Source organism: Aspergillus viridinutans, assembly GCF_018404265.1.
Source record: "Aspergillus viridinutans IFM 47045 DNA, scaffold_15, whole genome shotgun sequence".
NCBI lineage: Eukaryota > Fungi > Ascomycota > Eurotiomycetes > Eurotiales > Aspergillaceae > Aspergillus > Aspergillus viridinutans.
The window spans coordinates 156,797-183,634 of NW_025091231.1; the positions used below are offsets into that span (position 1 = coordinate 156,797).

The window sequence follows — 26,838 nt, forward strand, 5'->3', positions numbered from 1 at the left end:
CTATATATGTGCGACACAAGAACTAAAGCCACTGCTAGGTGACATAGGAAAACCCCGCAGACGAAGACCGTCTCATGATACTGAATATCAACACCCGTTATCATAGAGGTTGCCCAGTGCCAGGTTCGGTCCGGTCTTATTGCTGAATCCCAACCGGATGAGCGTCTTCTCACCCGCCTCATATTGAGGCCATCCATCATATCGCTCTAGTCCGGAGACAGGATCTCGAGCGAATGCAGCCCACGCACCACGCATGTACCGTCCGATGGCGACTTCCTCGGCCGTACTGGCAATGAGATCTTGTGCAACCGTGTCGAAGAGCACCGGCACCTCGGAGGAGTGGTATGCTCCGCTGGGCGCCTTCGTGGAGAGCATCATATTCGGGAATACGCCGGAATAGCGGTATCTCCAAGTCGGATTGCCCTGCTGAACGGAGACATTGGCTCGTGCAGCTGCCGGACAGTCAAAGAGAGCCTGATCCTGCTGGATCCATTCGCTATCAGCTAACGGCTCGTCCACATAGACGCGAAACAGGCCATTTTCAAAGTTGGTGGTCCCAATGAGCATGGGAACGGCAGCCGCTGGGCGATCCGTGTAGTTGCTGAAGACGAGGACGTCGTCGGCGGCCGGGCTATAGGGCAGGTTGGCGGTCGTGGCCATGGTGTTGACGAGGTGACGAGCTATGTCCCCAGCTGGCTTGGTCATCATGCAGTCGTAGATTTGTTGATCATGTGTGCTCTGGTCTCCGCACCCGAGTGCCTGTGAAGTGTTGAGCCAGAACATACGGGCCTACTCAGCGGTGCGGCCTCCGATGCGAGCTACATTACCGGATTGCACAATCAGGGCATGGACGATAGGGTCGTCCTTCCAGGCGTATGAATAGTGGTCAACAGAGGTACCGCCGGCGGACTCTCCGAAGAGAGTGATTCGAGACGGGTCACCCCCAAAGGCAGCGATATTGTCCCTCACCCACTCGACTGCTAAGCGTTGATCCAATAGACCTAGGTTGAAGCTGCTTGGTGAATTTCCGGGGAAACCGAAGAAGCTGAGGCGATAGCTATAACGAAAAATTAGCATATGGCTGCAAAAGAAGCGTGGAATGGATGTCTGACTTGATAGAGACAAGGACAATGTCCTCTTGGTCGGCAAAGAACTGGCCATTGTACATCAGAATTGCCGAACTTCCTGACCCGGGTGAGCAATCGACGCTGCGATTGTCTAAGGACGATACACGTACCGGAGACGAAGGTCCCTCCATGTACCCAGATCATCACTGCCTTCTTCTTCTCGCCGGTCTGCGGCTTCGTCCAGACATTCAGGGTAAGACAATCTTCACTGAACGTCAGATTAGGATGCCCTATCTCTGCCAAGAACTTTTTGCCGACCCTGGTGACCCCGTATTGCTCAATGAGCTTGTCTGGCAGTCGGTCATCGTACGCCGTCTGATTCGAAGAAATGCATGCGGGACCCTGTCATGGTCAGCTCCTGTGGTTTCTGGCGCTTTGAGTGGTAAAAAGGGCGCTCCCTACGAAGGTCTCGCCACTAATCGTGGTATTCCCCCGATACCTGACAGGAGACTGGAATCGCAGGTTGCCTACTGGCGGCAAAGCGTACGGAATGGAGAGATACTCCGACACATTGCTAGCATGAGGAGCGGCATGTCCTTGGACCGGCCCGCTGGAGGTCTGAACTGTTTGTCCGACAGTCCACCGTGCTTGTGGGCTGACGGCATCGCAAGGCACAGAAAACATTAGTCCGGCTATGACGCCGAAGACGACTGGAAGAGAAGATCTGTACATGATGAGGTATGCTCAGATCTTTTGAGAAAGACGTGCTGTGGAGCATCTCACAAGTGTACCTTCGGCCGCTCAAATGCGCTTTATATGCCTGTCGGACAGACAGCGCTACAAGACTCCATTAGCATGATATCCAAATCGTGGGCAATATAATCCGATCCAGCCGGAAGATCGTCTTCAAGATCGTATTCGCAACCATGCCGCGATGAACGAACACGAGAGTCAGGCACCACCATTTGCCAATTGGCTGCTGATAAAATCTGCCCTAGTATTTGAGAATATTGAGACCGAACCGGTAGCGGTCAGGATTGTCCTCATGAAGAGTGACATGATTCATCGTTGTGTTGCTTTCCCGTGTGCTTCCACCGATCCTCGAACATGGGGACGAGGATGGAGAGCAAGGGTTCTCCCCCGAAAGGACCGAGCAGGAATCCAGTGCAGGCAACAACGCAATGGAAATATGTTATGAAGAGGAGTAATAAGACACTGCAAGATTGCATCATCCCTTTCGGCAAATCTAAAACAATGTCCAGCCAAACGATCATTTTCGACCCACACAAAGTGATGAACGAACACGAACACCAGGGCTTCAGCCTTTGGCCGATTAGAATGGCTGCTGTGAGATTCTATGAACTGATGATGTAGCTCAGTTTGCAAGCGGTGTAATGCGTAGAAGACAGACGCACAAATAGCAGTAACTGTGGCACTATCGTGAGCTGGAGAAGGTCAGTGTAGAGTCATCTTTCCTCAAACACTCTCCCAAGTTCTAGATAGTCGATAGACACAAGAGCAATGCTTAGTTGACATGCTCAAACTGGGATTGATTGTTATGAAATTGCACTGAAGCCCCGCGGGCCCCACCAGTGTTGACATGCTTTGCCTGCATAGACATGATGAATTTTGTTGTCTTGATCATGAGAATTTGCGGGCCGTCATTATTATCCAAAACACGGCCCTCGAGCATGGAGACAGCTCTCTTCTGAGCCCTTGCGCAGTCAGCAATCATGAGAACGCAACAGACTCAGAGACATCAGAAGATACATCATGTCCAGCAAGATCACGAAGATGATTGGTCGTCTGTCCTTTTCAGCATCGGCGTCCGAAATGAGTCTAGTGCTGGCATATCAGACTGACTCTTATAGGCTTGTTGCTTTTGTCCTCTCTGGTAGATTCTTATTATCGTGTCTGTCCGTAGGCTCAAGAAACTGAACCTCGCAGGATGAGTACCGAGATATGCATCCTGCATTTCAACGATGTCGTACGTCTCCATACAGTCCTACATTTAAGGACTCTTGCTAAGGAGTAGTACCACGTCAACGACGTCGAGCTCATATCTCGCTTCGCCGGCTTGATCAGATCGTTCGAACCCAGGCCATTGGTAATCTTCAGCGGCGATGTCTTCTCGCCTTCCTTGGAGGCCTCCCTCCTGAAAGGAGAACAAATGATCCCGTTCTTGAACTACCTCAATGTCGATGTAGCCTGTTACGGGAACCATGGTCTGGGATGTCCATGCCGTGAACGTCCACAAATAGGCTGACATGTCCAGACTTTGATTTTGGGGAAACGAGACTCGTAGAACTGTCACGCAAAGTGGAATTCCCCTGGGTCTTATCAAACGCAACTAGAGTGACTGAGGACGGGGATGTCTCGAGAGAGCCTCTTGCCTGTGGTGAGCGGTATATCATCAGGACTGTGCAGGGGTACAAGGTCGGATTTATTGGCTTGGCTGGGACGTAAGGAAGGAACTCTGCACAGTGTTCTCTGCTTGGATCACTGATTGAGCTACCTGCCCAGAGATTGGCCGTCAAACTGCCAGAACTTACCCCCGTTGTACATAAAAGACCCCGCCGTGGTCGCTCAAGAGCTCGCCAGACACCTGCGTCTCAACGAGGGTTGTGACTTTGTGATCGCTATCTCTCACTTACGACTCGCCGAGGATATCAGAACAGCAAATGCTGCAGCGCACGGGGTCGCCAAAGTTGACCTGATCCTCGGGGGTCACGATCACGAGGTCCTTCATCGCTTCCATGGGGACACAGAGGAGGACTCGGAGATAATCCAACAGGGCACGACAAACGAGGAGATATTGTCCAATGGCGTAGTTGACCAGGTAGCCGGAGACATTCGCATCGTCAAAAGCGGGACAAACTGGCGAGGCTTATCCATTGTCCGCTTAATCGCAAGGAGACTTCCAGACGGAAGAGCCATAATAGAAACCGTCAAACGTAAGTACCACGGCCGGCAACTCCGTCAATCTAACCAGCTCCAGTCAAGCAATACGTCGACATCGCGCAGAGTTCAGAATGCGGCTCACTCTCAGTCTGCCCCCGTATACGCAAAATGGCAGCCGAGATCCAGCAGCGTGCTGGCAGCGTTGTCCAGAAGCCACTCGTGCACACGGCGACACCGCTCGACGGCCGCTGCAGTGTGATTCGCAGCTCAGAGACGAATCTACGCAATATGCTCGCAGACGCCTATCGAGCCTACTACGGTGCCGACATTGCACTCGTCAACAGCGGCTCAATCAGATGTGATCGGATCATCGAACCAATATTATCACCGCTCCGTGTCAAGGATATCATCGGTTAGTCCCGACACTGTCGTCGACCGGTAACTCTCTCATGAAGTAATCTAACCCTCTAGAAATCTGCCCCTTCGAGAACCCACTGGTTGTCAAACGAGTCAGCGGACACGCCCTCCTCGAGGCCCTCGAAAACTCCGTCTCAGACCTCCACGTCGACGGACGATTTATGCAATGCTCTGGTCTACACATCGTCGCTGACTGGCAGCAACAAGAGGGCCACAGGATCCTGCAACTGTCTCTCATGCAATCACCCTCCATGCCAGCGAAGCGGATCCTCCCATCGCAGATATACACCGTCGTGATGTCGTCGTTTATCGCGGCAGGGTTTGACGGGTATACCTGTTTTCAGAGCACAGAGACACTTGTCGACAAGGAGACGGCTGTGACGGATACCGGGTTACTCTTGCAAGTCTTTGGGTATGATAAGGAGGGATTGAATGATGGCGATACCACCGGTATAGATAGAGCACGGAGGGCTATCGTCTGTGGGATGGATGGGCTGGACAATTTGCCAGTTGTGAGTGCAGTCGTTGAGGGGAGGATTCGATTCGTCACTTATCTCAGAGATAGCATTTGACTTTGTTCATGATTCACGTACAGGAACAGAAAGGTAGACGGATGATTGAGACAGAAGTAATGGCAGATATTGTTGGTTTTTACAGCTCTCTAAGCATACCCGAGACTGTATGCCTAGTCCGAAAGGGAAATGTTGATAGTAGTGAGACATCAGAAGACATTGAAGTCTGATCAACACAGAAACATCAATAGCTGTTCATCTTGAGAGACAGCTTTACGAGACAGAGTTGCACACAGTAAATGATTTCCATCCGCACAGATTGCCACTTGATGAGTCTCCTGTGGGCAGTCAAGAACATGCTTCATTTATGTCCTATCTGGTTACAAGGTCAGGCAAGAGCGAAAAAGGGAAGATGTGTTCCCCTGGTTCGAACCTGAGTTCAGAGAGAAAAAAAGGTTTGTCAGGAACAGTTTTTGTTTAAGCTGTCATTGTTCCCCTGGCCCACAGAGCTCAAAAGCTGGTAGGAGCACAAGCAACTTATATCCTCAACTGCCAAGGGCTATACATATCTTATAGTACTGTATACGGCTGACCTTGTAGAAATGCTCATCAAACAATGTAATCACATTAAACAGCTACTGCATACTGTGTCATTTTGCTCCTGAACTCATACCAAAGTACTAAGGACAACAACTAACTGCTCCTCATTAAGGTCAGGCAAGAGTGAAAAAGAAAAGATGTTCCCTGGTTCGAACTTGGGTTCAAAAAGAAAAAAAAGTTTGTCGGGAATGGTTTTTGTTTAAGCAGTCATTGTTCCCCTAGCCCACAAAGCTCGAAAGCTGGTAGAGTCGAGCACAAGCAAATTATATCTTCAACTGCTAAGGGCTATATGTATCTTGTAGTATGGAGACAGCTGACTTTATAGAAACCTTCACTGTCAAACAATGTAATCACATTAAATAGCTACTGTGTACTGAGTTGTTTTGCTCCTGAACTCATACCAAAGTATCAGAGCCAACTAACTGCTCCTCATTTCTAGATACTAAGGCTGTTCTACTCAGGACCACTCCTATACATCTGTCCAGTTGCAATCCTGTCCATCTATACTATCTCTATTACGTATACGTCTAGTATGGTATAGCCCATAATCTAGTACCTGTATATTCCTTCTTAGCCTAGGTTTATAAATACCGTCTTAATCCCTCTCCTGCATCTCTTCTCTTCATCTCCTCTTTACCGTCTGCCCGGCATGGCTCACCAGTGGTCACTGCTACCTCCGTTTCATCAGACATAACTGATATCACCTCATCGATGTCTTCTATTTCTCTACGTCCATTAAGACCTAAAACCTCTACTGCAGATCCTCCACCAACATCCATTCCTGCCGCGCAAATTGTGGGAAAACCTCGGAAACAATGGTCTTCATCTGGTGCCCAAATAGCTTCACGAATTCCAGACTAAAGCATTGTGATTCCTGTCGTCCGGTTGCCGTGAGGATCAATCTGCTGCCATCCCCCCGGTACGAGGGTGCTCTGCCTGTCATACTGAGCTACAACCATATGAACTTCTCACCAAATGCTCCGAGTGTCGATTTACAACCGGTGAAGCTATTCAGGATGGCTAATTTACAATGCATATTAAACACGTATCGACAGTCTATTTACTGAGTGCTGTGCACTCCAACGCGCCTTGACCCCGGCCAACAATGCACGCAGCGTGTAAATCCTGCACAGATGCACAGTATTGCTTGTGAAAGTAGACCCGCGCGCCCAATCTACTGCTGCTTCTTGGCTTCGTGGCTCTTTGCCTTTGTGATGAGACTCAAACCAACCTCGGCAGACTCCTTCCAACCTCTCTGTCTCATCCAGAAGCGCTCGGTTGGATCAGTCCCCTGCTTGGACCAGTTTCTAGCATCCTCTTCCAAGGACTCGCGAGTGATATCAGACGGCGGGACGGAAGATACGACACCCTTGACCTCGTCGGCATCGTCGTCGCTCTCCGTACCGAGAACAGATTCGAGGTATCTCTTCCGCATCATGAAGCGCTCTGCCCGTTCGCGTCGTGTGTTCGGAGGCTCCAGCTTAGCCAGGGCACTTCGCACGGCGTAGCGCACGATCAGGTAGAGATGCTCGGAGAAGAAGATCGTCAGCAACAACGCCCAGCACCGGATTGTCGTCGGCTCGCCGTTAGGGCCCTCATGCCCGTTACTGAACATATAGACAAGGGCTGCGCTGGTAATGCTTCCCACCCAGGACAGGAATCCTAGGCTGTCCAGCCAAGGTCCAATGGTATCCGCACGCTGAGGCCAGGGCCTCTTGCACTCGACGCAGATCTTGAAGAAATCCGAGCGCAGCTCGACCCAGTTGTTGATTAAAAAGGAGACAGGAACAAGTGGCCACACGGGGGAGAACAGAGCCAGATATCCGAACTGGATACACATCTCCCGCAGATCGTCGGTGACATCATAGTCCTCCAGCTCAGCTTCGTTGCGAACGCGAGTGAGGAATTTGGCCTCATCTTCGTCGTCGCCGAGGGAGACGATCTTCTTCTCTCCCGCACCGTTCCCTGACTCTGCCTTTGCATGTTGTTTCTTGGTATATTCCTTATATTCGCGGAATACACGTTGCCTGATGAACGGAACGATAGTTTCAAGCGCGAAACCGACAATCTGGGCAGTAACGGTAAAGTAGATGACCTGCTTTCGCAGCCGATCCGGATCAATGGTGAATTCAGTTCGTGCCTTGGTTGCATGCTCTTTGGACACGAACGGCCGAACAGTAAGATGGAATACATCAAGATAAGGCACGATACGGCTGGCGAATGGTAAATAGACGAAAGCTGTCAAGATGATAGGAAGGTATGAGGTGATGAAGTTGACAACAAAGATTTTTTGTGTCAATGCCACCTTGTAGGCATCCTGAGTCTCGTAGTTCTCATAGTCATTCAATTTGGTCGCAACAGTCAGCAGAACCGCACTCATGGTCGGTACAAGCGCCGATACCAAGATGGTAGGAATGAACACCTAGATCCTTAGCTATCAGGCTGAGAAATGCCTGGGGTGGCACTTACCAGGTAGCCCTTGAGTGGACCGTTGTAGACCTCGGAAATGAAAATCTCAATCGCAAAGCAGGTAGCAATGATGGCACCTAGGGCGACGGCTGCAAGCAATGCGAATGGAACTTGGAGGAGCTGCCGATACATCCGCCTTGTGGCGGGAAAAACTCCTCGAACCTCGCCGGTGCTTTCATCACGAACTTCCTTTTCGGGCTTGAACTCTGCTCTCTTTTCCTGAACCGCAGAAACGCCCTTGGTCTGCCACCGACAACTGAGATCCTCCTCCTGACGCTTCCAATACTCAATAAAGATAATGCACCAGAGACAATTGACCACGGTGTAGACGATAGAGAACGAGCCCAACAACAGCCAACAGGAGAAGCCGAATGCCGCGGGGAACATCAAGAACCGAAAATACGACTGCAAGAAGGCAAAGTAAAAGCCAACCTGTAGCCTCCCGTTAGCTTAGCGGCATCTATAAACCAACGACAAGCTCACATGTTCTCCAAACGTATTGCGGATCCGATCCAGGTCCTCAGTTGACAGAAACGTCTTCTTGCTCCACTCCCTCATGCACTGCCTGTTTGTCTCCTCGTCGTGCAGCGGAAAGATCGCGTCGACATTCTTCCACTCTCCATGTCGGGGGGTGATGCCCGCACCACCCTCTGCCTTTGGAACCGTAATCAAGTGGTAGATAACACGAAGCCGCTCAGCTTCCGACTGCGGCTCCGCTGAGCTCGCCGGTTCGGGTTCGGCATTCCGGACGCCATACAGCCAGTCTCGAACGCTTTGAAACCACAAAAGGTTAGCATACAACCTCTGGAAAGCATAATGCTACATACCGAGACTGGTAGACCGCGCGTTTCAGCTTCTTCTTGCTAGCGGCCCGCACAAAAACAAACAGGTAGTTCTCGTCCCCCTGTCGAACTTCCGTCTGCAATCCTACCTCAGAGAGCTCAAGGAGAAGCACCTCAAATCTTTTGATTGCTTGACGGGCATCTAAAACAATCAGATCGCGGCCCACTTGCTGCCTCAGGGCGACCTACCGATATCCCCTTTAGTGAAGCGAATGACGTAGTCCACATGGTGATTCTCCTGAATAGCCTTGGGAGGCGGATTGAAAGCCATAGTCTAGTATCTTGGACAGTTTTACGATAGCATGAGGGACGGTGAGGGTAAGACTATAGTCCGTATGAATATTTTGGTTTGACGCGAAAGGGGAGCGAGCTGGAATTGTCGTCACCGCATAATGCGCTCTGACCAGGTTGACTGGCGATGACGACATCCCCGACGTTGCTGGCCTAGGGTTAGCCCTAACTGCTGCTGAAAGGGGACATAGCGTTCAACACTCGATCTCTACAACGGGAGCGATATACTTGATATCTGCAGATTGTTCTTGGCTATCATCAAGTGAACCGATGACGGAGGCGGAATAACGAAGACGCAAGATGTTGAATGATATACCACTGGCTCAAACGCAAGAATCCAAGGGTATCACGCTCGACTATCGACGAAGGTACAATCTACCTATATACGAAGCACACCAAGGTTTGACAGGATAACACCTGCTACCAAAGCGTCGCAAGTCGAATGAAGATATGCAACCAGCTCATTGAGGCCCCTACAGTTCCTCCGCCAACTTATTCAGCGCCGGCCCCTCGACCATCATCTTCATCCACTCCTCCATAGCCTGAGCCCCAACCTGCTTGTAGAACTTGATGCTCGGCTCATTCCACTTGAGGACACTCCACTCTAAACGGCGACCCTTCACTTCCAGTACCTTGGCAGCCAGGTACTTCAAAAGCTTGAATCCGTACCCGTTGCCTCGGGCGCTAGGCTGGACGTAGAGATCCTCGAGGTAGATTCCCGGAGCCGAACGCCATGTCGAGTAGTTGTAGAAGAACAGGGCCATGCCAACGGGTACCGGAGATGGGTTCTCTGCTGTGGCGGGAGGGATAACGAGGGCTGTGTAGACGGAGCCTCGCTTGGGGGTGTCATTGGGGAAGGAGAGCGTGGCTAGGAGGGATTCTTCCGTGGCTTCGACCTCATGGAGGGCCTTTTCGTAGTCGGCTAGCTCCCGGATGAATTGGAGGATGTAAGGAACATCTGCGATCGCGAACAAGGTCAGTAAGGGGCCGTGGTACCTTCTCGCAACGATGGCCGACCTATGCGGAGAAACATTGAAGGAAATGCGGGGTGAACTTGCCCTCGGGATTTGCCAGTCTGATGGTAGCTTCCCCGGACATTGTGATAGCAAGGGTTTATAAAGGTACCGAGTATGAGTAGCTTCTTTGGACAGCTTTGCAATTGAGCAGAGTGCAGGATAAAGATGTTAAGGAAACCGGTCAGTCGATGTTCCTATTTAAGTGGCCGAAGAATAAAATCTCGGCCCCGAACCCCACCGGTTCTGGAACTATACCGACCGCACGGCACGCCCTGCCGATGACATCTATGGAGTATACACATATGGAATAAGGAAGACAAGACTATGTGCTCTTTGAATGTCAAATTACAAACACACTCAAAAGACTAGGAGATAGCCGAACTCGGGTCCATGCTAATCATCGAGATGTTATGGCAGCCATCCACTTTTGCTCGTCCGCTCTGTTCGTAGGTGTCAGCATCAACTCCGCCAGCTAAAGGAATAGGTTTACCAACCGATCGAAATGAAGCAGCATACCCAAGACCGGAATCAGCTGCTTCTGATAGTTCTTGTCCTTCTGTTCCAAGAATTGCAGGAGCACATTCTTCAAGTAGATGTAGTCAATCGGTGCTCCCGTCGGCGTTTCGCTCCTCCGCGTCGATGGACTACGGTCCTTCGACACGGGAGATGCCACTGCCTTTCTTGTTCCTGAGTCAATCGATGAACGCGAGGACTGAGGGTTCTGGACAGCTCGAGTTTCGTCCGATAGCACCCGGTTAGATTTGCGAAGCTTCTCCAGTCGGCCATTCGTTTCTTCCACTGAACGACGCAGCTCGGCCTTCTCTTTCTCCAAATCACGGACTTGCTTCTCGCTTTCATCTAAAGCGTCACGTAACCGTGCCATGGCCTGGCGGATGTCGTTTAGCTCCTGCGCTGAGCGCTCCGACTGTTCCTCGAGTTGATCCCGTCTGCGCTTCCAGTCCTTTTGGGATCCCTCAAGCTCGTCCTTGTCCTCCTCCGCCGTTCTCAGTGCTTTCTCGGCTTCCCGAACCTTGGCTTTGAGCTCCTCTAGCTCTCTGGCCCGGCGCCGACCCTGAGCGCTGGCCTCGTCTTCTGCCCGATCGCGCTCTTCAATGGCGGCCTCCATCCGCTCCTTGAAGTCGCGCACCTTGGCCTCGGCACGGCCCTCAATATCGTTGAGCAAGCGCCGCATAGTTTCACCCTCACGTGTCCGCTCGCTCAGCAAGCGATGAGCATCAGCCAGTTCTTCTTCCAAGCTCTCACAGCGTTCCCGGGCCTCCTTCATTTGCATCGCTAGCTCAGCACTTTGGTCGCGCATACTGTTCATCAGACTCTGTGCGCTGGCGTGCTGTGCGGTCTTCAACTGGATTTCCTCCCTCAGACCACCAAGCTCCTTGTTCAATTGAGTGAGCTTGTTTTCAACCTCCCGCAGCTGAGACCGAGCGGTCTTGAGCTCATCTTGCGCTCGGGATAGGTCTGCTGTAATTTTCTCCTTTGTTTCAACGGCTTCCTGCTTTTTGCTCTCTGAGTATCGCAAGTCAGATTGAGCAATGGTCAGATTCTCCTCGGCCTTGAGACGGCTGTCTGTCTCCTGTCTGATCTTCTGGTTGAGGGTCTTCACCTCGGCGTCGCGCTCGGAGATTGTAGACTTGAGTGTCTTCACTTCGGCACGTAACTCCTCATGTTTACCCTCCAGGGTCCTCAATTCAGATGTCTTACTCGCCAGGGCCTCCTTCGTCGACTTCAGTTCCGAGGATTCCGCCCGCAGGCTCTTCAATTCTGGTTGCAATTTCTGCAAAGTCTCGCGCAAATCAGTCAGATCCTTGAACCTGGTAGCAGCCAGTTGCTGAGCGGCAGAGAGCTCCGTCTCGAGGTTGGTGAGTTTGACTTTGAGGTTTTCGTAGTCCTCCTTCAGATCAGTGTGCATCTGCTTGGAGTCTGCGCTCTTGGAGGCATGACTCGTCCGTATATCGGTCAATTCCTTTTCCAACTTGGAGACCGTCTCCTCTAGAGCCTTCTTTTCTGCAGTTAGTTCCTTGATCTTGTCCTTCGCTTCGACATGATCTTGGCCAAGGTGAAGTAGATCGTCGCGTAAGGATTCAATTTCCTCTTTGAGGTCCTCCTCTCCTTTAAGTTTGGAGCTCAGACGCTCGATTGCTGCCTCCTTCTCTTCCAGCTGCTGTGTCAGCGTCTGGATCTTTTGCTCGAGTTCGGCCAACTTCGAAGCTGCTTGATCGGACTCTGCTGCGTGCGATTCCTTGTCCTCGAGCACAGCGGCACCGGTAGCCTTGGCTGTATCTTCTCCGCCTTTTCCGCCCTTCTTCTTCTTGTTCCTCTTCTTTTTACCCGCACCCGCGCCACCGGTTGAGCCATTTACTGGGGGCTCCGGCTGTGTAGCCACATTGCCACCCCCCGATTCTTCTTGAGGAGGTGCCAGGCTCTTTCGGAAATGGTCAAAGTCGGGGGGCTGTCCGCTCGCGGCTTGATCTCTGGTTTGCTGCCACTCGGCGTTGTCTTTCAGGTTGTCGTCTAGATAATCAACGATGTTCTGCAGTTTGCCCAGCTCCTCGACTTTACAACCCATGTCAGCCTTAAGATCCGACACCACTACTTCCGTGTCTTTAAGCTGAGACCGCAGGTTGTCCACGAGGCCTTGGAGAACTCCCAATCTTTTCTCGCTAGCATCTTTCTCCTTGGCGACCTCCTCCAACTTTTCCTCCAACTCTTTTTGCTGGTCATTGTCCTTCGACTGCGTGACTTGATCCTGAAGCTTCTCAATTTCTTCCGTCTTCTGCTTCAACTCAGCCTTTAGTCTCTCCGCCTCCGCGCTTGCCTTGGCAATGGCATCCTCAGATGCTGCGAGCTTGGTTTTGAGATCGTCAACCTCCGCCTGCTTGGCATCCTTCAGCTCCTTGATTTCCGAATCCTGTTTGTCTCTAATATCTCTCAATTCCACGAGCTCGCGAGTTGAGGATTCAAGATTTTGCACCATGCCCTCCGTTGACTCACGAGCGACAGCAAGATCGCGCTTGAGCGACTCGACCTGCGACTTGAGAGTTTCAACCTCTTCCTGCTTCTCCTTCAGCTCAGACTCCAGCCGGGGTAGTTCATTATCGAACGAAAAGAACTCCTCGCTTTCTTCTTTCACTGGCGGTTCCTTCTTTGAGGCGGTATCTTCAGCAGCGGCGGTTTTCTCCTCCTTGGCGCCTTGGGTCGTGTCCTTCTTGAGATTGGCAACCTCGTCCCAAGCCTCCCTTGTCGACTGCTGCGCTTCCTCCAGCTTTTTCTTGTAGTCGTCCCTTTCCGTAGTGACTCTCTTGAGCTCCTCAATCACCATGTCCCCTTTCAATCTGATCTGATTCAAGTACTCCGTGAGAGCTTTCGGATCGGCGATCGACGTCAGAGGAGTGTTTTCTCGTAGTGCGGCTTCGAACGGTTCGATCGACAGGACACGTGCATGGGCCATACGGTACGCTTTGAGTAATTCTGTGTGCAAAACAAGGTCAGCCGCACCACCGCAGCCATATCCGCGGGCTGTATGTCGAACCTTGATACCGGGATTCCAACTTGGTCAGTCTGCGTAACTTGACTCTGATCTCCGGCGGCAGCTCCGACGACAGTTGGTTTCCCTCCGCCGTAGGCACCTCCTTCCCAGCCGACGGCTCATCTGTAGATGGTTTGTCCTCCCCAGCGTCCTTTGCCGGCGCCATCTCCGATCCACCTGCAGACTCCAGCCGGGGGGTAACAGATCGACTAGACCCCTCATCATCTCCGATCGCGAACTCCGGCTCAAACTCGTTGGGATCAGGAGTGCGGACGGGAGTGCCTGTGTTACGCCGGGGGCGGGTAGGGCGACGAGCGGAGTTGGACCGGGAGATTACATCTTGGGAGGTTCTCTGGCGGGCCTGTTCCTCTGCGATCCGGGAATCGATCGCCTCGCGTATGCGCTGTAAATCAAGTGCGATTACGACGTTAGCTCAACAAGATAATACTCCCGATAATCGATCAAAACACACTGATAAACGTGAGACACTGTACCTGAAACATGACCGTGGAGGGCCCGCGAGCCAGGACCACGACAAAACTGACAAACGAGACACAGAAGTGAAGAAGATGAGAAAGGAAGTACAGGGAAAGAAGCAGAAGATCGAGAGGAACAATGAGAGGGATCATGAAGGGACACCTGAGACGCCTCCAGCGAATGGATATCGGGCGGCCAGATCTCGGGAGTGAGCCAAGAAGGGCAGAAAAAGGAGCAGCGAACTTACGTACCACTATCTAGATAGATACAGCGAGGAGTACGTAGGTATACGAAAGAGCTTAGGGGCTACAATTACAGAATAGGGATTTTAAGAAGTCTTATGATCGTAGATTAGATATATGGAATTTAAAGATAATGAAGCAGATGTCATTGATGTTCAAAATGTTCTTTATATTCTAAGTGATTGTCACCTCATGCAGGAGGACTCAGGCACCTTATTGCGGCTCAGCTTTCATAAAGTGTCTAGTCCAACGCCGATGAGCATACGTACTTCAATTTCAATTTCCTACTTCAAATGCCTGTCCATGTAAGGTCAAAGACTGTTTGTTGTTATCCGATTGCTGCCAAACCGCCGCTGCTGGAGTTTCGGCGAGGAGCGGTCAAATATATGTAGAAACTCACCGAAACAGACCAAGCAGCGTGGTCATAACAACCACATCTCTTGAGCTGACGGTAAATAAAGATCAAAGGCAATCTATCTTTTCTGCAGAACTGACATTCTCCTCTGTCAATCGTTGCAGGATCATTGGTGGATGAGCTCCATCTCCATGGCGATCAGTGCTAGGACGACTTGATCCCTGCAACCGTGACTCGTGCTTCTTTTTAACTCTCCTCCTTCGCCCCTCAGTTCTCCTCGCACATGAACCAGCCAAAAGACGGTCTTCTTGCACGTTTTAACATGCCTGGTTGAGGATGGGTTGCTTGACTTTGCCCTCGATACAGCAATATTACTCTCCAGCGGATCTTTTTCGCATGTGCGAATGACGTCGGGCGTTGATTGCTGGCCTCGGAATCCTGGCTAGACGTTACTAGTGGATTCTCTCCAACTCCGGGCCCAAAGCGGGAAAAAAAGCAGGTGAACCCGACAGAAAGAAAGAGACTGGAAGAAATCAGCTATGGCCGACGGAGTGACATTGCTCGACTCTACTGGCCTGGATTCGTTTTCTCCTTCTCCTTCTCTGTCTCCCTCTTCCTCCTCATCAACTGCCGTTGCACTGTCCCTCTCAGCGTCTGCTTCCGCCGTAACCGCCAGCTTTAGCATCTCCCATCTTCCTCCCCCGCCTTTACCCCCAGTGCCTACAACCATGGCGGGGTGGATCGGATGGGTTTTTTCCTTCTTTTTCCAGGTCATTCCAAGCGTTCTATACTGGGTCATCACTTTTTCTACCATCACATTGCCCACATGGCTGTTCACTCTCTTTTCCATGAGCCTGACGTTCACAATGAACTTTACGACGCTGTAAGATTGCCCCCAAAGCTGCCGCCCCGTTCGTGAGGGGAATATGCTGACCACTGCCTCAATTGGACAAACAGCTTGTTAATCGTTCTGGCGATGGTTTCGACCATCAGCTGGTTTATCCGGTACCGCTTTCTGAACATGTACAGTCGATTACCTCCCGAGCCCCAGCGTAAGGAACCGCAGGTCGACCTTTTCCCTGATGTACAAGAAGGAGATTCGAAGCCAGGGCTGGCCAATTACCTGGATGAGTTCCTTAGCGCCATCAAAGTTTTTGGGTACTTGGAACGGCCTGTCTTCCACGAATTGACCCGGACAATGCAAACCAGGAAGCTGATCGCGGGCGAAACGCTTATGTTGGAGGAAGAAAAGGGATTCTGTCTGGTAGTCGACGGGCTGGTTCAGATTTTTGTAAAGTCAATGCGCGACGGGAAGTCGGACACAGATGAGGAGCTGCACCATCTCGGAGCCGAGTCCTCGGACGAGGAACACCACATCGACGGGAAGCAGGGATATCAATTGCTGACCGAGGTCAAGAACGGCGCATCGATGTCGTCCTTATTCTCAATTCTCTCACTGTTCACGGAGGACATTCAACTACGGGATACCGAGAGCTCGAATTCCAGTTCCTCCAGCATCGCCCTTCGCGCTGCTCGTGTACCCAACTCAATCCCAACGAGTCCTCGGGCAGTGATGGACAGCCCTTCCTTGGGCTTTCAAGACCACAGCGACGACACCTCTAATATGATCAGCAACGGAGATCTGCCATCCGTGCCCCCGCTGCATCTGGGAGAGAGCCGCACTCCTCCCTCCGGTCATGACCAGCACCGTCAGCAGCACCATGAAACTCTGAAGCACCCTAGCAGAAAGCGCCGGAAGTCCGTCCACCCTGACATTGTTGCCCGTGCTATGGTGGATACCACAATCGCAATCATCCCAGCCAGCGCTTTCCGGCGACTGACCAGGGTCTATCCAAGGGCAACCGCCCACATCGTCCAGGTCATCCTCACCCGCCTACAGAGAGTTACATTTGCAACGGCGCATTCCTATCTCGGTCTCAGCAACGAGGTGCTTGGTATTGAAAAGCAAATGAGCAAGTTCACCACATATGATCTGCCAAACAACATGCGCGGCGCAGCTCTGGATCGCCTCAAAGACAAGTTCATCAAGGAGCGGGATCGCCTAGGCTCTGAGGAAGTCACGAAGGGAATTGCCCTACACAATCCATCTGCCGGTAGACGACGCCGATCGAGCAGCTTCATGAGAAAGGAGGCTGCGCTGCAAGCCAAGATGATGACACCTAGACGCGCGGCCACATTGGTTACCTCGGAGAGTGTACCCACCGATCATGACACATATGGAGTTAGCCCAGGCGACCTGTTGTCGACCATTCAGTCGTCTAGGTTCGGCCCCAGATATGAGCAGCCTCCTTCAAAGCTACAGTCTCCTTTGGCCGAAAAGGAGAACGCCCATTTCCGGCTTCCAGCCATGCAAGCGCGTCATAGTTTCCGCCGACAAGACGCCATGGACGAGGACGCGCTGTTCCGCGACTGCATCCTGGATTGCATCATGAAGGGGATCGGTCTCACGAGTAGTACTCGTGACGCTTTGCGCAAAAGCAGCCATTCTGGCGAGGCGTCTCCCAGGCTTCTTTCCTATGATTCTCGACGTCAGAAGGCGATCTTCAGCAACAACGCCTTTGGCTTTATTGATCCATACGAAGGCTCGGCAGATGGAGAGACAGAGTCTTTGATGTCCATGTCTGTAACGAGTGCAGGGGGCACTTCACCAGTGATCAACTTGCAGGAAGAGCTCCGTAACGACATCGAGATCGTCTATTTCCCTAAGGGTTCGGTCCTGGTGGAGCGGGGAGAACGCCACCCAGGTTTGTACTACGTGATTGATGGATTCTTGGACGTTGGTGTGCCGATTGTCGAGAAAGGGGAAGATCTCGTTGGGGTGTCCAAACCAGCAGCTTCGAAGGAGCCTTTTCCGACCCTTAAGCGGACGACAACCGCCAACTCGATTGGGGCGGGCGGCACAGCTGCCAATGATTCTCGCCGAAGAAAGCAATCTCGGAAATCCCTGTACCTGATCAAACCCGGCGGTATTCAAGGCTACGTTGGGGCAGTAGCGTCCTATAGATCTTACATCGACGTCGTTGCCAAGACGGACGTCTACGTCGGCTTCCTCCCACGGGTGTCCTTGGAGCGCATCGCGGAGCGGTATCCGATCGCTTTGCTGACGCTTGCGAAGAGGCTGACAAGCCTCCTTCCACGTCTGCTCCTCCACATTGATTTCGCTCTCGAATGGGTACAGGTGAACGCCGGTCAAGTTATCTACCACCAAGGCGACGAGAGCGACGCAATCTATCTTGTCTTGAATGGACGATTGCGGTCAGTTCTTGAAAGTCCAGGCAACAAGCTAGCCGTCATTGGCGAATATGGCCAAGGAGAAAGCGTGGGTGAGCTCGAGGTGATGACCGAGTCCACTCGCCCGGCTACTCTTCATGCGATCCGTGATACCGAATTGGCCAAGTTCCCAAGATCTCTCTTCAACAGCCTCGCCCAGGAACACCCGGGAATTACCATTCAGGTCTCTAAACTGATTGCGCAGCGGATGCGGGATTTGGTCGAACGCCCGGTGACCGAGAAAGGTGTCGAACGAAGCAATGCTGGTGGCGTGCAAACGGCAACCTCGACCGTCAATCTCCGTACCGTGGGCATTCTGCCCGTGACGGCGGGCGTTCCGGTGGTCGAATTCGGTAATCGACTATTGCACGCTCTTCATCAAGTTGGAGTGACGAACGGGGTTACATCGCTCAACCAGGCGGCGATTTTGAATCATCTAGGGCGCCATGCGTTCAGCAAGATGGGCAAGCTCAAGTTGTCCCAGTACCTTGCCGATCTAGAAGAGAAGTATGGCATGGTCCTTTACATCGCTGACACTAACGTGAGCTCTCCGTGGACGCAAACTTGCATCGCGCAGGCCGATTGCATTCTTCTGGTTGGTCTGGCCGAATCATCCCCCAGTATTGGAGAGTACGAGAGGTTCCTGCTTGGCATGAAGTCTACGGCTCGGAAGGAGCTCGTATTGCTGCACTCGGAGCGGTATTGTCCGCCTGGACTGACTCGGCGGTGGTTGAAGAACCGAGTATGGATCAATGGCGGCCACCATCACATTCAAATGGCCTTCCGACTGACGGCCGAGCCCTCGCATCCGGAAACCAAGCGCTTCGGAACAGTGCTCAAGCAACGGGTCCAGGTGCTGCAGGCTGAAATCCAAAAGTACACATCGCGCAGGATTCGCCAGACACCTCTTTATTCCGCTCAATCCCCGTTCAAAGGCGATTTCCATCGTCTTGCGCGCCGGCTGTGTGGTAGAGCTGTTGGTTTGGTGCTTGGTGGAGGAGGAGCAAGAGGTATTGCGCACGTTGGTGTGATCAAGGCACTCGAGGAGGCCGGCATCCCTGTTGACATCATCGGCGGCACATCGATCGGTTCGTTCATTGGCGCGTTGTATGCTCGAGATGCAGACGTGGTTCCCATGTATGGCCGTGCGAAGAAGTTTGCTGGCCGCATGGGAAGCATGTGGCGGTTCGCGCTGGATCTGACGTACCCGACGGTCTCCTACACGACCGGCCACGAGTTCAACCGTGGAATCTTTAAGACCTTTGGTGATAGCCAGATCGAGGATTTCTGGCTTGAGTTCTACTGCAACACTACCAACATCAGCAAATCGCGCCCCGAGTACCACTCCTCCGGATATGTCTGGCGCTACGTGCGTGCATCCATGTCGCTTGCGGGTCTGATCCCGCCCATTTGCGATGAGGGCAGCATGCTCCTCGACGGCGGCTACATTGACAACCTGACCGTCGACCATATGAAGGGTCTCGGTGCGGATGTGATCTTCGCCGTTGACGTGGGCTCTATCGACGACAACACACCTCAAGTCTACGGAGACTCCCTCTCCGGATTCTGGTCCGTCTTCAATCGCTGGAACCCGTTCTCCTCGTGTCCCAATCCGCCAACGCTATCCGAAATCCAGGCACGTCTGGCCTATGTCTCGTCTATTGACAACCTGGAGCGCGCCAAGAACATCCCGGGCTGTCTGTACATGCGTCCCCCTATAGATGGATATGGCACGTTGGAATTTGGCAAGTTTGATGAGATCTACCAGGTGGGATACGCCTTTGGCAAGCAATTCCTGGAGAAGCTGAAGACCGAAGGGTCCCTTCCTCTGCCGGAGGAGACTGAGGAGAAGAAGAAGCTGCAACGTACCTTGGCTCCCCGCCGAGCCAGTATATGATTAGATGTTGTCCTTTGTTTTTGAGCGTTCATTTGTTGCATTATACCAGACACTGACTACTATATTGCATGCATGAACGTGACCAGTTCCGGCTGTTCATGCGGTATCTTGGTTGACTTGATTTACATAGATCCTCGGAGTGTACGATAGAATTGAAGTACAACGCATTGAGCATTGCAATTCAAAAGATGCATGGAAGTCTTTCGACCCGTCCATTGCTGTCGGGCAACCGCACTACCTACTTACCTAGTGACCCCATGTAATCAAGGACCTCCCTTGTTATTTCCTCGTCAAACTGCCGCCCGACTCCTCGTTACCCTTGTCTTCCGCTTTAGCCTCGTCTTATTGAGCCTCCATCTCCTTTCGTCCTTGTCACCTGCCTCCTTATTCTCGAATACTTAATCATTCCGTTTCGCCTTCTTTCAGCTTCTCAGTCTATTCTTCAGCTCGATGTGGTGACCTCGCTATCCTGGTCTACTCCGCCTGGTCCTTTCGTTCGCAGGATGTCCGTCTTGTGTTCCCCCTTTTCCGCTCCGTTCCTCGCCTTCCGTAGCAGCCTTGTCCGCAGTCTGGGCTTTTTATCGAGCTGGTATATTCTGTCTACTCTTGTCTTCCGAAGCGTCACATCGACACTTACCTGGAAAGCGCACCTTGACGATTGAGGTCTTTCGAGGTATTGTTGAGCGCGCACTTGCACACAACTCAGGCCCCGAGACAGCTGCATCGAGACTATGGTATACTAACGCTGCCAGACACTGCACTTCCGACGGTAAGCATCTCATCGGAAGATGAAATCTTGCAATATAGACTCAAATCAATGAATGAATGCATCATCGAAAAGGATAATTGGTTATCTGAGACTCAAAGCGGACAAACGTGGGTATCTCCACAACATCATTCAACCAACGACTACATCACATCATTAGGGGTATGGTATGGGTATTAGTACTAAACATTAACGTCATCGAGAAATCCACGCATCGCTTCCCTCATACGAGCCTGCTCATCGTTCATCCCAGACGAGAATCACGATAATCCCGGCTCGTGTGTCATCACCTCGTAGCTTCATCCTTCATTGCTAGGCGTCCCCTAACCGATCATACCAGCCGCAGAAAGCGGTTAGCGATCACAACGCAGGCACCTAGACCGCCGTAGTAGTAGTAGTGGCAGGCGCAGCGCTGTGGACATTCTTCTCGCGGACGGGCGCATTCTCGCGACGGTATGCCGAAAGGGAGGCGATCTCGAGGAACATCCCGACGAAGGTGAAGAAGCTGTTTGCAGCCGTTAGCTACCACACTCTCAAAACCCAAAAGGCATGCAAGGCGGGCAGGAACATACAAAGCCAAGAAGATAAAAGCCTCGTTGGCCTTTTTCTTGCTGCAGTCGATGAACGGGGGGGCGTTGAAGTAGCAGTTCTGCTCGTTGTAGTCTTGCGCGGCGAAGATGAAGGCCGTGAGCCAGCTTTGGTTTTGTTAGCTTCTATCGGGCTGTGAGAGAGAAGGGGAGAAGCATACAGGTATGAGAAGATGACGTCGATAGCGAGGACGAATTTGCTCAGGACCGTGGGCATGAACGGGGAGATGAAGGCCGGTAGGAAGAAGGCGACCGACAGTGTGGACTATCTCGTCAGTATACAGACTTGATGGGATACGAAAGTGGAGACATACGATGACTTCCTGGTAGAGAAGATGCTGGCCGCGAGGACCAAGGTGGATGAAGTAGGACGTGATGCCCATCACGACGACAGCGCTGGACCACTGCATCACGCGAGTGATGAGCTGCAGCGGACGAGCAGCGGCACTCGAGAACATGGCTTTTATTTTTTTGATGGTAGATGAAGATGTAAAGGCAGGGACAGGAGTTTGTGCTGCAGCGAAGTGTAGTCGTGTGCCGCAGAGCCAACCAGCGCGTCGATGGTTGATATACCAAGAGACAGCAAGTTAGGGACGGACTGGACGCAGACTTTATACATCAACGAGGGGTATCAGAGCGAGCTGAATCAACCGGAATCCAGGTTCGCTTCATGCGTCCTGCGTCACGGGCACTGCACTGCGGCCAAAGGGGCATAGTCCACAAAGCATACAGACATGCTTGCTCTCCCCAGATGTGTCATAGCTTTCTTTTTCTTTCCGATGCAAGGAGTCCAGAACTTGATTGTTCATCTGCACCGTGAACGAGCAACGACGGTGATTGGCTCGAGATGGGTGGTACAAGCAACCGAGCTCACCCAGCCCACCTTGCATACCGTAATGGGTACATGCTGGAAGAAGGCCCCAAAGGCAGTTCCAGTGGATTCTATCGCGTCAATGCGGTATGCAGCATACTGTTGTCTCACAAGCGGGGGAGAAGCCTAATCCTCAATCAAAGGGGTTCCCATCGGGCTGCAAATTGATCATCAGAAACCGGTCTGATCTGCACGGGAAGGTGTAGGTATCCGGATGGAGTCCGAGGACGTACACAAACAAGGACAGGATGGACTCACTGCAGCCGGACTAGACTTTTGAGCTGGTGTTGCGTGAGTCATGAGGAAAGATGTCCAGTCGGCAACCAGCGGAATCGAGGAGATCGTCTGCAGGCGGCTTTTTGTGAAGACTTGAGAAAGCTGATCAATTATCCCGCTAGTAGTCACTAGTCGGAAGTCAATTCAGAACCTTGTTGTCATCATCAATAACAGCTGGAATGTGGAGGAAAGTATCAGGCGATTCGATCTGCATGCATTGACCGAGAGGGGAACACACAAGTCTGGCGGTCTCTTACTTGGAGAGTAGGAACATCTCTAACCAGTTATCATCAGAGGTACAACTGACTCGACGGAGAATCATCACGGATAAGGGACCCGATAATACACATTGCTATCAGGCCAGCTTCGTTCAAAGGTTTGGCATTTCCCGAGCCGGGAGACACGGCTTCCAACGAGGATCCCATTGATGGACTGACCGACCGAGTAACAGAATCAGATGATCACAAGAGATGCTTTTCTCAACCTTCTGTATTCCTCTAGTCTATGGTCTTTTCTCATTATTGAATCGACGTTGGGATTGGCTTTGACTCCAGCAGTAGCGCCAATAGTGGGAAGGTTCAAGGAAGTAGGACATGATCGACAAGCAGAACCAACCAGTAGATCCCCCTACAGAAGACACCTGCAACAATCATGTGAATGAGCATCGTCGCGCATCCGACAATCTCCAGACCAGCACAGGTTTCTTTGTCTTATTGCGGAACAGTCGGCACCTATGCACAGGATTTGATCCATCGGCTTCGCGACGGGATTGACTTTCAGCCTTGTCAATAGAGGCAGAACTTACTTTCAGTCTACAGGGCTGAGATCTGCAACGAGAGGGATGGACCCTCGCTAATTCGCTGCAATGATGTTTGAAGTTCATTAATATTATTGACCGAATAACCGTACGGGAAAGCAGACCGTCGTATGCTTTGAGCCTTCATACTGTCACCTCATTTTCCATCCGAGAAAAGTCCGACCGCAGACAGGGGTCTTAGCATGGGTCAAATGATTGAACTCTCTTTGCTGTCTATCTACCATAGGAGAATGCTCGTTCAATCCCTTGCCGAAGGTCTGAAACCTTGTACTCAACCCCGTCTTTGGAGGAGTCGGTCTGCCTAGCTGTGCAGGTACTTGTGCATCTGCAGTAGAATGTCTGGGCAGTACAACGGTCCTTTGATCCACCAGTTACAGATTGAAAAATCCATCAAGCATGATCTATGCGATTGGTCTTTTTCTACTATCCAAGTACCATAACACTATTACATCACAAGCGATTCGTAGTATGACTTTTGAATCAACCTGCACCTGGGCGAACCCTTCACACAAATGTGATGCCCTTGCCCTGACGCCAGACTCCCTAAGTCCTGTCCTCACGCTATAAATACAAACATAGTAAGAGGTAGATCTCTTCGTCCTCACCCTTGTTGTGAATGCCTGAATTGAATCCATGTGGAGTCAAACCATATTACCACGAGGTGACATTCCCCAGGTCGTGCTCCTATTGCATCGTTAGTCATTCCACTCCAACCGTCTCAGGAGATACATCACCTGACGTACCTTAATGTACTCGCTTCCTTTTTCCAGATATTCCTCCCGCGACACAGAGTAATTCTTCAATCCCGATCCGGATGCCCATTGTGCTGCACCCTTCCATGCGTCCAGCACCGCGTCCGAGGCCCGGCGCACATTCAGTTGCGCATCTACAGGTAGGTATCCCCCAAACTCGTTGCGAATTCGCTCATCGAATCCTTTGAAGAGAGTGTTGCCGCCGGTGAGGAACACGTCACGCAGCAGTTTGGCCTGATCCTCTGGGTTAGAGAACCGCTGGTTAACGATACCGGCCGCAATCTCCAAGAGGCCAGCCTGGTCGATTCCGGCAATCGATGGCTTGAAAACGACCTCGGGCACTCGGATCCGCTCAACATTGAGATGGATCTGATTAGCCTCACGCTGACTTTCAGGGTCAAATGGCCAGGGTCCACGCAGGAAAACATGTACCAGGCTCTTGGTCCAGTCAGACTGCGCAGCGAGAGTGTGGTTCTCTGTAAACTCGGGATCGTACTGAAGAAGCTCGTTCTCAACGTTGTCGAGCATTTCGCCGAGGTCTTCCTCTTCCTCCTCGTCACTCTGTTCCCCGGTCGCCACTGTGCGATAAACACCCCAGTCCTCATCGTTGGCGCCGAAATCATCGTCGTCACCACCTCTCCTTCGCTTCTTCGGCCCATCCGCAGCGAGGTTTGCAAGGGTTTTCATACGCATTTGGCTGGCGAGCGACTTGCGATTGCCCAGATCCGCCTTCATCCTATCGCGCTCCTTGATCTTTTGCAGGATATTCTACGAACAGTTAGTTATGCTGCCAAATTCACGGTAGGAACCAACCCACCTGGCGAGCAGCTCTTCGTTCGGCAACCCAGTTCTCAAAGTCGTTCTCACGCTTCTCCCGATCCAGTCGCTCCTCTTCCTCTCTTCGTGCCTTCTCGCGTTCCTTCTCGGCCTTGGCACGCTGCCGAGCCTCGATGTTCGACTTCATGAGTCGCTGGTGACGCTTCTCCTTCAAGCCTGCCTCGTCCAGCTCTTCGTCCGGAACATCCAGAAGTGGGAAAGACATATCTTCAGGAGGCTCTTCAGTCTCTTCGACTCCTAGATCTCGGTTTCTAGAGCGCTTGATGGATCGTTCGAGGTCACGAATCAGCCGGTCTAGATGTGCCTCATCTTTCAGATCCTCAGAGTCCAAGATGCGCCTCGCTTCCTTCTTCGTTTCAGACGCAAGTCCACGCTGTAAATCCTTCCAGTACTCCAGCTCCTGCTCTTTCTTCATCAACTTTTCGAGCCGCATTTTTGCAGCTTGCTCCTGCAGGCGACGTCCACTCTCCTTCTTCCGCTCTGCAATCCGCGCCAGTTCCTCCTCAGTTTTCTCTGGCACCACATGCTCCGTAAAAGGATATTGAATGACATGGTCCCTGTCCTCAAGCCCTGTCCACTCGAGATAGCTGCTCAGCTCGCGGTCATAGTCTGTAGATACGTAGCAATGCTTGTGAACCAAATCTTCCATCTGGCTTTCGGTCATTCGGGCGGGAAACGTGGGGTACTTTAGCTTCATAAGCTTGAGCAAGTACTCTGACGCATGCATGCCACCCCAGTTCAACCGCGAGCAATTCGAGAGCAAGGCTTTCGAGTTCTGGACAGGGATGACATGCGTCGATGTGTGGGACGAGGAGACAATCAGACCATCGGTGCCTTTGTTGTACCGGTACGAAAATAATGAGTCGATTCCGTAAGCGACAGATGGTGCCGAATAGCACTCGAACAGGATCTCGTTCATCACTATGCGGGTCAGATCACAGTCCTTGCAGAACAAGCGTTTACTCACATCTTCTGGGGTAGTTCAGATTCGCGATCGGCTCTGTCATTACGATAGGCCGATCAACGCCTCCGTTGGCCCCATCAACTCCCAGCTTGATGAACACGTAGTCCAGCAATCCCTCCATTACATCCCAGTTTCCAACCACATTTGTACCAGGGTCAAAAGCATACCGCAGCTGACCTCGAGTCGTGGCATCCACATAGGCGTCGTAACCGATAAATTGACAAGCTTTGTTGAGCTTTCGATCGCGGTACCGACTCATCACAGGGGGGAGGATGAGGCGCGGCGACTTGTCGAAAGACCAGCCCGCCTTGAGAAGACTTGATCCTATAATAGCAAACCAGCGTCAGTATGTTATGGCAGTCATCGAAAACAAGTGAAATAAAACCGACCATTATCGATCACGATAGCGCTTGTAGCGGGCTTCGCCCTGCTCCGTTCGTACCCATCAGGTTGCGGCGGTTGATACCCTTTGAACGGATTATCCTGGACATTGTATATTTTCGGAGGAGGCTTCGCCGCGTTCTTCTCGGTTGGAGTGACCGCAAGGCGACCGGGCGAAAGGGTCTGCACTGAGGTAATCGTCATGGCGACTAGCTGTAGAGGACAAATCGGTGCAGCAACTCAGGTCCGTGGGCGATTCACCGCATCGTCAAATCTGTTGCAAGCAGGAGGTAACAGAATAGAAGCGATTTGGCGATTCCCAATATGCGCACGATGCTGCTGCTCTGAATCGGTGGATGACGGAGCGAGCGTTGACTGTGAAGGGCGATCGGAAGGAGGAATCTGAGATCCGGATCCCCAGCTTTGCTCGGCGGAGAGCGAAGCGACTCTGGCGGCGTTTGTATACTGCCAAGCCTGAGTGGCAGTTGATGAGATTGCTCCACTCACAGGCAATCAACATCCATGTTGTCTCTTTGGAGATGCATTGCCTGTAGATTTGCATAATAGGTCTTTATTGACTGCTTACTCTTGCTCTCTCTAACCTCATCGCTTTTTGCTCAATTCTTGCTCAGAGTCTACAGAAAAGGGGGAGAAGAATGAGAAAAA

General features: G+C 51.8%; 8 protein-coding genes across 8 annotated transcripts; 2 read left to right on the top strand and 6 right to left on the bottom strand.

Annotated features, from left to right (window-relative positions):
- Window positions 1-87: 87 nt before the first annotated feature.
- Window positions 88-1,799, bottom strand: Aspvir_003396 (uncharacterized protein; the record flags this gene model as incomplete). Its single annotated transcript, XM_043274980.1, has 5 exons — window positions 88-759; window positions 823-1,057; window positions 1,113-1,185; window positions 1,238-1,469; window positions 1,530-1,799. The coding sequence occupies 5 exons, from the start codon at window positions 1,797-1,799 to the stop codon at window positions 88-90; spliced, it is 1,482 nt and encodes a 493-aa protein (XP_043130915.1).
- A 1,216-nt stretch (window positions 1,800-3,015) lies between these two features.
- Window positions 3,016-4,957, top strand: Aspvir_003397 (putative UDP-sugar hydrolase; the record flags this gene model as incomplete). The annotated part of the gene is made up of 6 exons (XM_043274981.1): window positions 3,016-3,054; window positions 3,103-3,292; window positions 3,343-3,529; window positions 3,591-4,021; window positions 4,066-4,380; window positions 4,440-4,957. 6 exons carry the CDS (start codon window positions 3,016-3,018, stop codon window positions 4,955-4,957), a joined length of 1,680 nt encoding a protein of 559 aa, XP_043130916.1.
- Window positions 4,958-6,671: 1,714 nt separating this feature from the next.
- Aspvir_003398 (anoctamin family protein) lies at window positions 6,672-9,079 on the bottom strand (the record flags this gene model as incomplete). Its single annotated transcript, XM_043274982.1, has 5 exons — window positions 6,672-7,919; window positions 7,967-8,398; window positions 8,450-8,738; window positions 8,794-8,950; window positions 8,998-9,079. 5 exons carry the CDS (start codon window positions 9,077-9,079, stop codon window positions 6,672-6,674), a joined length of 2,208 nt encoding a protein of 735 aa, XP_043130917.1.
- A 493-nt stretch (window positions 9,080-9,572) lies between these two features.
- Aspvir_003399 (GNAT family N-acetyltransferase) lies at window positions 9,573-10,197 on the bottom strand (the record flags this gene model as incomplete). The annotated part of the gene is made up of 2 exons (XM_043274983.1): window positions 9,573-10,057; window positions 10,158-10,197. The coding sequence occupies 2 exons, from the start codon at window positions 10,195-10,197 to the stop codon at window positions 9,573-9,575; spliced, it is 525 nt and encodes a 174-aa protein (XP_043130918.1).
- A 315-nt stretch (window positions 10,198-10,512) lies between these two features.
- On the bottom strand, window positions 10,513-14,288 carry Aspvir_003400 (putative vesicle-mediated transport protein (Imh1); the record flags this gene model as incomplete). The annotated part of the gene is made up of 4 exons (XM_043274984.1): window positions 10,513-10,555; window positions 10,610-13,601; window positions 13,663-14,062; window positions 14,154-14,288. The coding sequence occupies 4 exons, from the start codon at window positions 14,286-14,288 to the stop codon at window positions 10,513-10,515; spliced, it is 3,570 nt and encodes a 1,189-aa protein (XP_043130919.1).
- Window positions 14,289-15,461: 1,173 nt separating this feature from the next.
- On the top strand, window positions 15,462-19,921 carry nte1 (lysophospholipase; the record flags this gene model as incomplete). Its single annotated transcript, XM_043274985.1, has 2 exons — window positions 15,462-15,616; window positions 15,691-19,921. 2 exons carry the CDS (start codon window positions 15,462-15,464, stop codon window positions 19,919-19,921), a joined length of 4,386 nt encoding a protein of 1,461 aa, XP_043130920.1.
- A 1,141-nt stretch (window positions 19,922-21,062) lies between these two features.
- Aspvir_003402 (uncharacterized protein) lies at window positions 21,063-21,732 on the bottom strand (the record flags this gene model as incomplete). Its single annotated transcript, XM_043274986.1, has 4 exons — window positions 21,063-21,192; window positions 21,260-21,382; window positions 21,436-21,539; window positions 21,589-21,732. The coding sequence occupies 4 exons, from the start codon at window positions 21,730-21,732 to the stop codon at window positions 21,063-21,065; spliced, it is 501 nt and encodes a 166-aa protein (XP_043130921.1).
- Window positions 21,733-23,889: 2,157 nt separating this feature from the next.
- Aspvir_003403 (actin-related protein ARP5) lies at window positions 23,890-26,376 on the bottom strand (the record flags this gene model as incomplete). The annotated part of the gene is made up of 5 exons (XM_043274987.1): window positions 23,890-23,922; window positions 23,982-24,758; window positions 24,808-25,748; window positions 25,795-26,115; window positions 26,181-26,376. The coding sequence occupies 5 exons, from the start codon at window positions 26,374-26,376 to the stop codon at window positions 23,890-23,892; spliced, it is 2,268 nt and encodes a 755-aa protein (XP_043130922.1).
- Window positions 26,377-26,838: the final 462 nt, after the last annotated feature.